The 14,251-nt window shown below is 29.7% G+C and overlaps 1 protein-coding gene across 1 annotated transcript in view; it reads left to right on the top strand.

Moving 5' to 3' along the window:
• The first annotated feature begins 275 nt into the window (after window positions 1-275).
• Window positions 276-14,251, top strand: part of LOC134689727 (MAM and LDL-receptor class A domain-containing protein 1-like) — a 56,109-nt gene continuing 42,133 nt past the window's right edge. The window contains exons 1-4 of the mRNA XM_063549693.1: window positions 276-336; window positions 9,971-10,032; window positions 12,419-12,616; window positions 13,438-13,512. Coding sequence (XP_063405763.1) covers window positions 12,497-12,616; window positions 13,438-13,512 — 195 coding nt within the window. The 5' untranslated portion in view covers window positions 276-336; window positions 9,971-10,032; window positions 12,419-12,496. The remainder of the gene's footprint in view (window positions 337-9,970; window positions 10,033-12,418; window positions 12,617-13,437; window positions 13,513-14,251) is intronic.

Here is a 14,251-nt window from a genome sequence, read left to right on the forward strand (position 1 = left end):
CCTAGTTTTATTTAAATATATCTTCTACGTTACTTCGACACATGATTTTGATATACAATACAATTCATATAATTATGTATTTAAATCGCCAACGTCATTTCGTTTTTTGCAACGAGAGCATTCTTAGTACATATATCCGCATATATAAACATGACTTTAAGACACTTAGCTACAACAAGAATTGAGTTTTAGGAAGAAAGATGTAACAGAAAAAAAAGGACATTTACTATTTTAGGTAAACGTTGTCATTCAACATGAAAATTTTTATTTGTTTTGCGTTTGTATTTTGGAATATTTATTTGATCAAATCGCATAAAATTCCAGCAAAGTATTTCGGTAAGTAGAACATTTATGCTTTATCTTAATAATCATTTGGTTATAAACATTTGCATCATTCTAATGGATTATTATTTTGGTATTATTCATTTATAGAATTCTAATGGATTATCTTTTTATCCTGTCCGTTCGGGTTAATCAAATGAATCAACTTTTGTATTGTGTTAACCTTCACCATTGGCATTCTAATGAATTCTCTTTTGTTTGTATGGATGCGCATTTAGAAAATCTCAAATCCGTCATTCTTCCCTTTTGATGCTAACATAAAAAAGGAAAATTAAATACTCCAGTCTATATACTCGATACCTAAACTTTACAATAACCAAACAATTACAGACCGACATAAAGGCGGTTCACCATAATGTTCGACAAAATATTGTTTACCACTATTTTGTGTACCGTAAAATGTTGCAATCAGAAATAATAGGATTAATACTCAAACAGCGGTTCAAAATCATGTGGATTCTTACACATTGTTAAGATCATCTACACAATCTGGTATCACAGTCCTTACAGCTCTTATACCATCTAAACTGTTGGGTTTTCTTTCGCTAACCATACTGCTAACCATGCTCAATATACAGATTGGTTACATCGTTTCATTATACATAATTTAATTGTAGATTGGTAGAAACACATAACAAATCTACCTTTGTTGAGAAACCTTTTTAACATGTGTGTTACATTTTAATGTTTCCGTTGTGTCGTAGTTCTCCTCTTATATTTGATGCGTTTCCCTCAGTTTTAGTTTGTAACCCGGATTTGTTTGTTTTTCTTTTTTTGTTAATCGATTTATGAATTTCGAACAGCGGTATACTACTGTTGCCTTTATTAAACCTTTTTATTCGATAAACCATTTGTTTAGTTAGGTGAATACATTTTTAAAAAGACAGTATGTACTCCAATGGGTACTAAATGTGCTTCTTTGCTGACCGAATTGTGGTTGAAGCACATAAATTTCAAAAGAACATTGACGACTTCTAATCATTTTCAATATTATTAGATCTTAAAATCGGTGATCGTTCGGAAATGTTTAGTATGAAAGGCTTCCGCCTCAACATTTTATACCTTTTTGGGAGACGGATTTATATAAGTATTTCCGAACTAGTTTCGAAATTCCATATTTGAATTTCATTTAACATTGTAATATTTTATTCTTGTAATTTTTCCTTAATAAATACTGTTTAAACTAACGTAGGGAACACAACCAGTTGATAATACTTTAGTCCACTTAGCACATATGAAAAAAATTATACTCTCTGATAAAATGCTATCATATAATACTGTAAAACTATTAGTCACATATGATTACAATACATGGATGACAATGACGATTTTCGTCCATACAAAAATATTAAATTACACTAACGCAATTGTTTAGTATCATTGTGTGGGGAAAAAATATCAAAAGAAAGGATTATCCACCCAACATATTGTACGTAGAGATTAAATCTTATCCATTTTGTATGTACGATGTACTATGTACAAGTAGTTTCTTTAAATTTCAATAAAGGCACATACCTTTTGGTATCATACAAATCTACTTCGGTTTAAATGATTTATCACATTGATAGAGAGGTGCATGTGTTCAAGAGAACAATTAGTTTTCTGTTATTTTGAGTTATTCTTTATATACAAAAAAAATAAGATTTTATCTTTATCTTGTCCTATTTAACACAATCATCTTTTTACATCATTCTTATATATTTGCAAAGAAAACATAACTTTATCACGACAGTTCTATTATTATAGACATAAAGACCGAAAATTTAATTGTGAATGTCTCATGATGTGTTTTAAGAAGATGGGGTGTCATTCGACATCTCTAATTGTAAAATAGTAGATATCAATCGGTCTATTTTTTTAATGAAATGTACAAATTTTGAGGGAAGAAGGATATTTCATTGTAAGTCAACATTTTTAAAACAAGATTGTTGCTTATTTTTAAATAAAATTTATATAAAATGTTTTTGTTTGATTACATTTTATTTGGATTCGCAACCTATCTTTTTATCACACACCACTTATTTTTGTATGAACAATCGAATTTAAATCTTACAGTTGCATAAGCGTAACCTTAAAAAAAACATAGGCCCATTCTTTTTATTATTTTAATTTTGCACAAAGTAAAGAGCAGTAATTAAACAAAAATATATGAACTGGTACATTGAATTATTTGAAACTGACAAGTATTCATCAAAGGATTAGGTTAATTATTCGGATTAAAATGGTTCTGCATGCGAACGATATTAAACAGAACATGTTCGCATAAAACGCCCTGTTTAAATTCCTTGATATCCATTTACAATATTTTGTTTGAATAACGATTTTTAGTTAAATAGTGAAACCAAATCTTCCTTGAATCGTACGCTTTCACGTTAACGGTTTTTACATGGCATTGTCATTAATACTTTTATATTTTTACTTAAACCTTTTCAAGCATGTTAATTCCTTATTGTTATTGACATGTTACTTTAAACAAACTTGAAATTGAATCCATTAAAATCAGAAAGCTATATACCCGGATATCAATTACAACATTTAAAAATACAATGATTGAAACCTGATACATTGTAAATAGTACGAACAATCCCTTTAAAAGTAATTATTTAAAACTCTCTATAAATCGAATAGAGCATCTCCCAAATTTATCAATTTTGAAAGAATCAACTTGCTTTTCATTCTAGCATTTAAATATGACTAATCTAACCAGCTTATATACCGGTTCGTATGTTGATCAGTTGTAATCATGAGTAAAAGGAACCAACTTTAAAAATCACCTTTTGTGTATTATTATATAGTTTCAAATTAGAAACGAATTTATAATAGTTGTCAGTATGAAAGGGCTGCTTGCATTCCTCATTTCTGCTGCTTGTCTATGCAGATTAATCTTTTTAAATTGCACCATGTGTTTGAATATTTAGAACTTTTTTTTTTACACGATACTTGTAAATACGTCTTTCACCTCAGTAATATTACGATTTTCTGAGATAGAAATCGAGACCAATTTTTAAAGGAAAACTCATTGTAAATAATGCAAAAAATTGTTATTGTTTATTGTATAATATGCCTTAACAATTAAACCGATGATGTTGAAAATTTTTGTGTAAGCACTCATGTTACAATAGTAACACAGGAAAAATTGCAACATATGTTTTTCATATGTTTTCAAAACATATGAAAAACATATGAAAATCATATGTTTTTCATATGTTTAAGACAAACATATGATAAACATATGTTTACAATCATATGTTTACAAATGTTTTGAAACATATGAAAACATGTGTAAGCAAACCTATGTTTTCAAATGTTTAATGACATCTGTAAACATATGTTTGTAAACATATAAAAAACATATGATTTTCATATGTTTTCATATGTTTTAAAAGACATTAAAAAAAATGTTTGAAGGAAATGTCAAAATTAGTATAAAAGCATGTCACTCCCACAGCAGATCCATTTTTATTTTGAATTAAACAGAATGTAAAATTGGTGAATGAGTTATGAATAATAAATAATAATATGAATACATATTCTTCATTTTACTATGATACTAGTTTGTTCTATAAAGTTATCTTTTTTTTTATTTCAGTATAATAACCCCATTATTCTCTACTGTATATGATTCTTTTTATTCTAGATTTCTGCTTTTCTTACTATCTGTTATTTATATTTTATTTTTATTTATTCTGCATTTTTGTCATTTTTTTTATTTTATTATAACCCTAATTTTGATTCCGGACCCTTTTTTTTACGTATTCGGAAAACCCGGGAATATTTTCACCGTTTACGTTTTGTGCACTATGATGCAAATCCATGGACGCTCACGCGATCGTCTGGAGCTGTGTTCTTTTAAGTTTTAAGAATGGACAGAGATATATTGTACCTCTTCTTCTACTTGTACGTCCACTTATAAACAGATTAATTGAAATGGGTGACTTGTCTAATAAAACTAGATGAAAACGGCGAACGAAACATAGAATTGAACGTCTTTTTAGAGTGAAAGTCAACGCAACGAAACGTCGACAGTTTTTTGTTTTCCATGGATTACGTACCTTAATAACAGGGCAACGAAAGGTAAATATAATAATGCCAATTTTATTATTAAAAAAGCAGGAAGATGTGTGTGCTTTATTTTTTTACGAAAAACTATTTGACTGTTGATATGTTATTTGTAATTTGTAAACCCGAGTCTCGAGAACGATATTGTATAAACTCATAAATATAATTGCATTTGCAGTATTTATCCGTTTCATTATCTAACAGGGTATGAAATAAGCGGGGTCCCACAGGCCAAATGGCCCCTAAAATTTGGTGTGGGCTACTTAAATGTTTGGCTCTCTTGTAGAACTATATATATTTTGTGGGAAAATTTAAGCTGTGGGCTACCACTTCAATACTTAATGGATAGGGGCCAGGTTGTCGCTGGGGTTATGTTATCCCACCTTTTTTATTTAATTTAGATCTTGAAAACATGAAAATGTGTCTTTCTTAGTTTCATATCTTTCAGGTGAGGGACGACATCAAAATTTCAATGTAGGATAAAAAAAAATTAATTCATATAGTTTTATCACTGAACCCCTACCCCCTCTTAACTTAATTTGGGAAAAATTGATTGACCAATAAGGATATATATAAAATTGATGTCAATTAAACTAAACTTGCAGAAACTTTGACACCCCCCCCCCCCCTCCAAGCTTTTGGTTAGAAAAGTGAAACATTTTATTTATAAAGGGTAAAATTATGTATGTAATGTTTACATGCGGCTACTAAAATTGACAGGGCTTTATATATACAAGTAATTGGAAATTTATCTTCATGTACATGTACCTTCTTGTATAATTTTGATAGTTTTCCTCACCTATTCCCATATTTTCAAGCTTGAAAAAGTGACCTATTTTAGCAGCACGTCGGTCGTCCTGTCACCTTGTATATTACAGTAAATGTATATACATGATATATAATTTGAATTACACTCAATTAGTCAGATATCCAATTTTACCACTTTGATACACCATTAAATTCAAAGATGGATTAGAAAATTCAAATAATTTAATACTTTTTACTTGTATATATACTACTTAGTACTAGTAAATCCATGGACAAAAAACAAAATCGGGGTAACAAACTCAAACCGAGGGAAACACATAACATATAAGAGGAGAACAACGACACAACACTAAAATGTAACACACACAGAAACGGACGAAGTATCAGACAAAAACAGTCACGGACTAATAACCAATTACTTAAATAAATAACAAAATAATAAAAGATGCAAAAATATCTATCAGTTCACCTTGAATGGATTCGATGTAACAACAAAACATTTGTCATTTCAAGCAAACTAAGAAAGTGTGACTTTGTGTAATGCAAAAAAATTGAACACACAAAAAGATGTAGGACCACAACAACATAAGTATTAATAATGTCATAGATATACATGTTTCTTGAGCTTTCAAAAGCAAAACAGTAATCCTAGATCCTAGATTATGCCGGATCCGTCGTTATTGCTGTTGTCAAAATTTAGGTTCAGTGTGAAGTAACAGTTTTTGTCTCGCCTTGACGGAGTCATAAAGTGAGACATAGATATGCTGTTTCCGGCGGTGGCAGGGACGGCGTCAACAATGTATTAGTTTGTGATTAGGTGTAGTGTATGGTGAATGGCAAGTGGTAGGTCAATCATATTTGATATGCAGTTGTATTTATAAGCATTGGCACATCTTATTTCCATGGAGATTATTTCGCCCTGCCCCCTCAGTCATGGTCTATTGTTTTCCAAGTTATCATTCATTACTACATTATGTATTAGTTTGCAATTATGTCCGTTCAAGGGGAACCATTAGTGGTAGGTCAATGTTAATTGGTATGCAGTTGTATAAGCATTGGCATATCTTGTTTCCATGGAAACAATTTTGCTCCGCCCCTAAGTCATGGTCTATTGACTTTGAATATATCTTAGTAAACATGTATTAGTTTGTGATTAGATCAGTTTAAGATGAGAGATTATACAGCCCCCACCCCCTCTTAACTCATTGACTTTGAAACTTTTACATAGTTTACAAGTTATTGTTTGTATTTAGATTTGGGAACGACTTAAAATAAGTCAATGGTATTTGGTATGCAGTTGTATTATCATTGGCACATTTCATTTACATGGAAATTGTTTAGCCATATAACTCAGTCATGGTTCATTGACTTTGAATATTTGCATATTGCATATAACTTGTGTAAGATGTTAGAGTATTGCTATCTGGATTTCAACATTTGCATAAAAAAAATTACAAAAAGGCGAGACATATCTCTGTGATAACAGTTTATTTTGAATATCAATAACTTTGTCAATCATTCATTCAAATTTCTCTTGATTTGTTATGCCCCTTGAAAATATTAATTTAAAAAAGTGGAATATGGCCTCGTAAGTGCTCTCAACAGTACATTTTTTTTTTATAAAACACAAAATATACTTTAAGTAATGCCCTTGATAGTCTGTTTGAAATATTTAGTATACAAGAAAAAGAACTTTTTTCCAAGCACACTTTTTATTTATATTTTTTTTTAATTTTTTAAATAAAATATGTGCAAATCAGTGGACATTATAACTCTGTTCTTTTATTTTTACTTGCAGGAACTGAAAAGTAAAGAAACAGAATCAAATAACATTCATTTTAGATTAATACAATATTGAACTCAAAATTCAATCTAGTTGTCTTTCTTAATCATAAATATAAGAAGATGTGGTATTAGTGCCAATGAGACAACTCTCCATTCAAGTCACAATTAAAATTTGTAAAACCATCATAGGTCAAAGTACGGTCTTCAAAACAGAACACTTGCTCACACCGAACAACAAGCCATAAAAGCAGCTGCATACACTAACACCTGTAATAGCTAGCAGCGTAGACATTTACATTTCTGTGTATGGTGATATAGCCATAGAAATATCATATGCATCAGAGAGAAATAGAATATATACAATAGAAATATCACATACATCAGAGGAAAAATAGAATATAGAAAATAGAAATGTGATATGTCATAGAGACAAACATAGAAAATATAGTATCAGACAATAGAAATGGGGTATGTCAAAGAGACAAAAAATATGAAAATAGAATATAGACAAAAGAAATGGGATATGTCAAAGAGAACAAAATATGAAAACAAAATATAGACAAAAGAAATGGGATATGTCAAAGAGAGAAACATATGAAAATAGAATAGTAAAATCACAAAAATACTGAACTTAGAGGAAAATCAATTCGGAAAGTCCATAATCACACGGCAAATTAAAATAACAAAACGCATCAAAAACGAATGGACAAGAACTGTTATATTCCTGACTTGGTACAGGCATTTTCGAATGTAGAAAATGGTGGATTAAACCTGGTTCTATAGCGTCAACCCGCCCACTTTAATGACAGTCTCATTAAATTCCGTTATATTTACATCGATGCGTTAAATAAACAGACACAATAAATAAAATAGTCAAAATATGGGTCCATCAGTCATCATCGTATAACAATTTTGAAAGGAACAATTTAACAGAACACAGAAACATCTACTATCTACGAACACATTCATTGATTTGAGTGTCTGACGTCAGAAAATTTTATACGTCACATAAATTTGTCGTTAAATGTGCATACAAACAATTTTGAAATTTACATAGGCAATGTTAGCATACAGGGTTAAAAAATCAAAAGTATGTAAGAATTAATTTAAGAAATAGACCGAGATTTAAACTAGTCCAAAAGTTATATATAGAATTTATAAGAATCCACAAATAGTTAATTTCACTACGCGATTGAATGATTTTGACGTTTGTGGTTCAACGTATATTGTAATTCATAATAGAAATATAATTATTATAATAACATATAATAGAACAATATAATACTGACGGGATGGGATATGTCAAAGAGACACACAGATGCATATAGAATATAGACGATAGAAATGGTGTATGTCAAAGAGAAAAATATGAAAATAGAAGAGACGACTTAATAAAAGAACGGTTCTACTTGATATATAAATTATGGAGCATTGACTGTGATTATTATTTTTCTGCATAAAGGAATGCTAATGTATACAGTTGATTTTTATTTGTTTGAGCCTTTGATTTTGCCATGTGTTTTCTGTGGAGTTATGTAGTTTTTAAAACAAGAACTCATCACATTGTAGTATTTACACTCAAAATGGGTTCCTGACAGAGAAAAAAAAGATAAAGAAGAAAAACATCAAAAATTTACCCTTAAAAACAAATCCAAACAAATATACCTATACATGCGGAAACAAATGCATTTGAACAATTTAAAAAAAACATATAAAAAATATATATATTTAGGACCAATATAAAAACATATGAAAACATATGTTTAGGTCTAGTATGAAAACATATGTTTTTCATATGTTTACATGTATGAAAAACATATGTTTTTCATATGATTTTATAAACATATGTTTTTTATATGTTCAAAAACATGTTTTCATGTCGGGACTAAACATATGTTTACATATGTTTTCAAACATATGCAAAACATATGTTAAACATATGAAAACAAATGTTGCAATTTTTCCTATGAATAAGATTCAAAATTAATATTCAAAAATGACTAATTAAATGATATTTTAAATAGTTGTGATGCCCAAATTTTTAGTTAAAAAACGATTTTCATTATTGCATCATATAGGAGTAAAAAGAAAATTCACAAAAGTACTGAACTCCGAGGAAAATTCAAAACGGAAAGTCCCTATTCAAATGGCAAAATCAAATGATAAATCACATCAAATCGAAACACTGTTATATTCCTAAATTTGGTACAGGCATTTTTAAATGTAGAAAATGGTGGATTGGACCTGGTTTATAGCGCTAAACCTCCTACTTTTATGACAAATCGCATCAAATTCTATTATATTTACAACGATTCATGGACAAAATAGACATAACAGGTTGCATTGTCAAAATAGGGGTACATCAATCGTCACCGTCTCAATTAAAACAAAACCAAACAAATATTAAACAAAGAAAGAAGTACAAAAAAGCATATATCACATTTTACAACCACGTTCATTAGTTACTTATTTTTGTATTTTAAAGTTGAAATATTTGAAGTCCTGAAATTGCAATGGCTTAAAAGTAGATAAATATCGTTAAACTAAATTTATTGCATTATTCAGCAAAATATATACCTTTGCACATGTTGCAGGCCGTTTGTTTTGGGGTTTTTGCTCAACAGTAGATTTATTGTATATTTCTTTTTAATCGGTTGTGTTGTAACTCTGCTTACACAGTTCTGGCGGCTTGATCTAAATTTTTTGAAAATACAATCCATTGACTAGCTAACAAATACGTAGTTGTTTTTATATTTTTAATCAAATATAGTGAAAACTGTGTATAGAGGTTTCTCGTTGGCCACCAGAAAACCGACCTCGTAGAAGTGACCTTATAAATTGATGTATATCTATTAATACAGTGGGACAAAGAGAGTTTTGGCACATAAAGAGGTGTTTTTATAAAAGGAGATTTCTTTCTAGTAGATTTGTCATTATTTTGTACAAATGCTACCGATTGTTGATAGATGAAATATAAAATTCACATGAGTTACATATTTCGTTTCTTTTTCTCCAGAAAATGCAAAAATTAAAAACGATTTGAATGAACTTGAACAGCTACTAAAAGAACGAGAACAGGTAAGTACAATATGTTTAAGATTAGTATTCCATGCAAAAAAAACAGTACATCTGATTAAAAGAATATGTGAATAGTTGATAGTACACTAGTAAAATAATAAGTTTTAATAATGATAAAAAAAATATCAGGTGACAACGATGACGCTGAATACGTCTTTTAAATCATTAGATAAACATTCAACTTTTAACGTGATCCCCTTCCTGTCATGTACATGTACAAAACATCAAAATTGGTTACAAGAATGTTTAGTTACGAGAACAGCTAGTAAAACGATTCATGATAGCATAGCTTAAAATGTAAAAAAAAAACAATTAAAGACAGCCATGCAGTTTACGTACAATGTACTGGAAGCCAGAGGAGCTAATGAGGAGAAAAAAAAGCCATGAATTTTAATTAGTCCAATACTGTTAAACTTGTGATAAGAAAATGTAAGACCAAGACAGGGCTGTACAATGTTAATACTGTTAGACAGAGTAGTTGTTTTTATAAGACCTAGATACTAGTTTCTTTGTTTTGACGTAAGACGATGTTTCAATACTGAGAAATGTACAGGAAATTAAAATGACAAACATATTGAACTCCAATGGCAAAAAATTCTGATAAAGATTTATAAATAGGCAGGTAATGTTGTATTCTTCAAAATATCTTTATTCTTTGTTGTTTAAGATTGAAGTCAGACATTGTGTGATAATAGTTATCAAAAGTTCCAGGATTATAATTTCATACCCCAGACGCGCGTTTCGTCTACATAAGACTCATCAGTGACGCTCAGATCAAAATAGTTAAAAAGCCAAATACATACAAAGTTGAAGAGCATTGAGGAACCAAAATTCCAAAAAGTTGTGCCAAATACGGCTAAGGTAATCTACTCCTGGGGTAAGAAATCCTTAGTTTTTCGAAAAATTCAAAGTTTTGTTAACAGAAAATTTATAAAAATGACCATATAATTGATATTCATGTCAACACCGAAGTGCTGACTACTGGGCTGGTGATACCCTCGGGGACGAAACGTCCACCAGCAGTGGCATCGACCCAGTGGTGTAAATAGTTATCAAAAGTACCAGGATTATAATTTTATACGCCAGACGCGCGTTTCGTCTCTACATAAGACTCATCAGTGACGCTCAGATCAAAATAGTTAAAAAGCCAAATACATACAAAGTTGAAGAGCATTGAGGAACCAAAATTCCAAAAAGTTGTGCCATATACCTTGTCAGTCATGTCAGGTATTTTTTTCTTTTTTTTCTTTTTCTTTTTCTTTTTTCTTTTTATTTTTTATTGAAATCTTTTCATTTGTTAGTAATGAAAACATCGAATACCAGTACCTTATCCAGGCCTCATTAATGTTAGCAATAGAACATGTAAATATGTATCTGTTAGTATGTGTTAGTTTATTTTATAAAACACTATAATGGCTGTAGTTACTTAATATAATACCACATTTTTCATTTGCATTTAAGAGGATGTCCATTGAAAAACAAATGACAGTGGATGACATATTTTGTTTTCAAATTTTTTCATCTATATCATATCACAAATTCTTTCTTTCTCCAAGTTAAATTTTGATTTTTTATTAACTGCAACAAATAAAGAGAAAAAAAATACATAGAAAATTCATTACAAAGGGGAGATAACTCTTCATTTTGTACAAAATTTTGTTGCGTTGTTAGTGAACTTTAAAATCATTTTCTGAGTCATCCACTGTTGATTCCCAGAACCAAAAATTCAGTGGGAAAAAAAATAATGTTGTGCCACCCATATCATAGGATTTGCCTGATATTTATTTGGACAGCCTCTTAAAGAGTAAAAAATAATATAACATAATATAATGTTAAAAATGGAGCACAAATAATGTATGATCAAATTAGAATAATTATTTTTAAGTTTTACAGTTTCATGTCAGGTCTTGATTCTTAAGATGTACTTTAAAGTCTTTTATTGCAATCTTTGTAATTATGGAGTAAATTCAAAACGTTTAAAATCTTCTACTCTCTACGTTACTTTTTCCCATGCTGAGTCTTTGGTTTTTGATGCTATGTTTTGTTAATTGTTGTTACTTCGTTTGATATTTGTTGTTGTTTTGTCATGACATTGTCAGTGTTTTTGCCGATCTTAAACGGACTTCATTATACATGCTATAGGGGTGTGCAAATACTGCTCAAACAGAGGTGTGAGACAAAAGTTGTTCGGTCTTTATGACGACTAATTCAACCAATATAATGATGTCAGTGTCAGTAACAGATCTTTAGGAACGAACATAGTCGTTTTATATATTTATTTTCCAATTTCCCTATTCCCAGTAATGACATTTTCTCTTTGGATGAGTGACACATAACTTTTTTTTTATTATATGTTGTAAGAAAATTTTAATGAATTTTGTTTTAGGGTCAACAAGAAATATTAAGTCAAAAGTCGCCTACAACCGACATACATCTAGACAGACCCGGCATTTCTCATAAAAGCATGCCAACATCTACAGAGGAAGAAATATTGTTGATAGAGAATAAAATCAAAGAATGGAGAAAAACAAACGAAGGGGAAAAAGAAGAAAACACAGAAAAATTATCAATAGACAATCCGGAGGTAGGAAGAATTCTTTGCAACAACTTTGTTGCGTAGTAAATTGCCCGTTTGGAGAATTGGGTTTTCTATGTATGACATCTTAAATAAAAATGATTGCATTTTAAATCAAGTATTTTTTACGGCTGTATGATACGTATGTTGGATGTGTTTAGAGAAAACAATTGACACAAAATGTTTGCGAAATATTATTGTAAATCTCAATGTACAATCTTATTTATTTTAGCCAATACAATGGATTTTTAACTTTCATATTTCGACTTTGACATAAGAAGCATAGGAATCACATGGATATTTATAGTTTCAATTGATAATAATTTCTAAGATAGTGGTTAGCTTTTAACATCATGTTTAATCATCTCATGACGTTAAGGTATTTGGATATCTGAGTTAAGCATCTTTACGCGCTTTTGTCGAAACATGGACAAAATACGTGAAATGAGCTCTTATCCTAATAAAAATATGTGGAAATATGAATAAGGTTTGTATTTGTGTTTTCAAGTAATTATGTTTAGGCATTTAGAGAAAATTGTTGCTTTGCTTTTATAGTTTCCAAAAAGAAAGTATTGTTTCTGTGAATATGGAGTTGTTTGCTAACATGACGAAAGGGATATACTTGAAGTTGTGGTATACATGCTTTCTACCATTATAATATTACGCTGCAAATATTCAGCTTTTTGCAATGTTGGCATATGATAAAATAAAAACATATAACATCTGGCACTTTTTATTCAATAAATGAAATATATGCAACATTTATTGAAATATTTTAATGTACATTTTACGAAAAAGAATCTATCATATTAAAATTTTTTTTACTTCAGAAAATTAACCCAGATGACCCTTTATCCAACCTGCTTGAAGGTATGGAAATTGAGAACAATGGACATCCTCATCTTGTGAGTTTTGTAACAGGATTTAATATTAAGAAAACATAAGAAAGATTATCTCTAGTCTCATATTAGGGAGTTAGAATATGAAAAAAACATAATGATAGCAACCCAACACGATTAAGAAGTTTTATTTTCCATTGTCCCACATCAGAAAATAGTTTCTACAAATAGACCGAAATTCTCATGATAAATGTTGTTTTTCATTCATTTACATTTTTTTTATCAAACGAAAGGAGGTTTCATTAATTTATGAGAAAAGTGTGAAGTTTAATTAACTTGTATCAAGGCAACAACAAAACGCTTTGATGTATTATATTGAAGAAATAAGTACGATGATATTTCAAATGTTGGATAATAATTAGCAAAACACTGCTGCATAATTTAGATTGAATATATTTTGGAAACACGCAAAGTTATTACGGACAAAATGAAGTCATTTTCTTTTTAATAACGTGTTAAGGAGTATTTTTTGCCTGTATTAATTCGGGAAAGTGGAAGCTGTATTTAATTGTTTGATAGCGTTGTAATTTGTATTGACATCCCATTTATGAGTTTGCTTAAGGGTTCAATAGTCTTGTATACTTGTGAAATATCATAGATTCACAAAAACCAAAGATTCTTAGATTAAAACATATTTTCACTCAACCACCAACATTGTAATGCTTGATAGCTGTGCTTAAATCCTTTAAAAGGTAATGAAAAAGGGATATAAGAGTTGACAAGGTAACTGTTAAGGGGTTTGCAT

This window comes from Mytilus trossulus, chromosome 11 (genome assembly GCF_036588685.1).
Source record: "Mytilus trossulus isolate FHL-02 chromosome 11, PNRI_Mtr1.1.1.hap1, whole genome shotgun sequence".
Taxonomy (NCBI): domain Eukaryota; kingdom Metazoa; phylum Mollusca; class Bivalvia; order Mytilida; family Mytilidae; genus Mytilus; species Mytilus trossulus.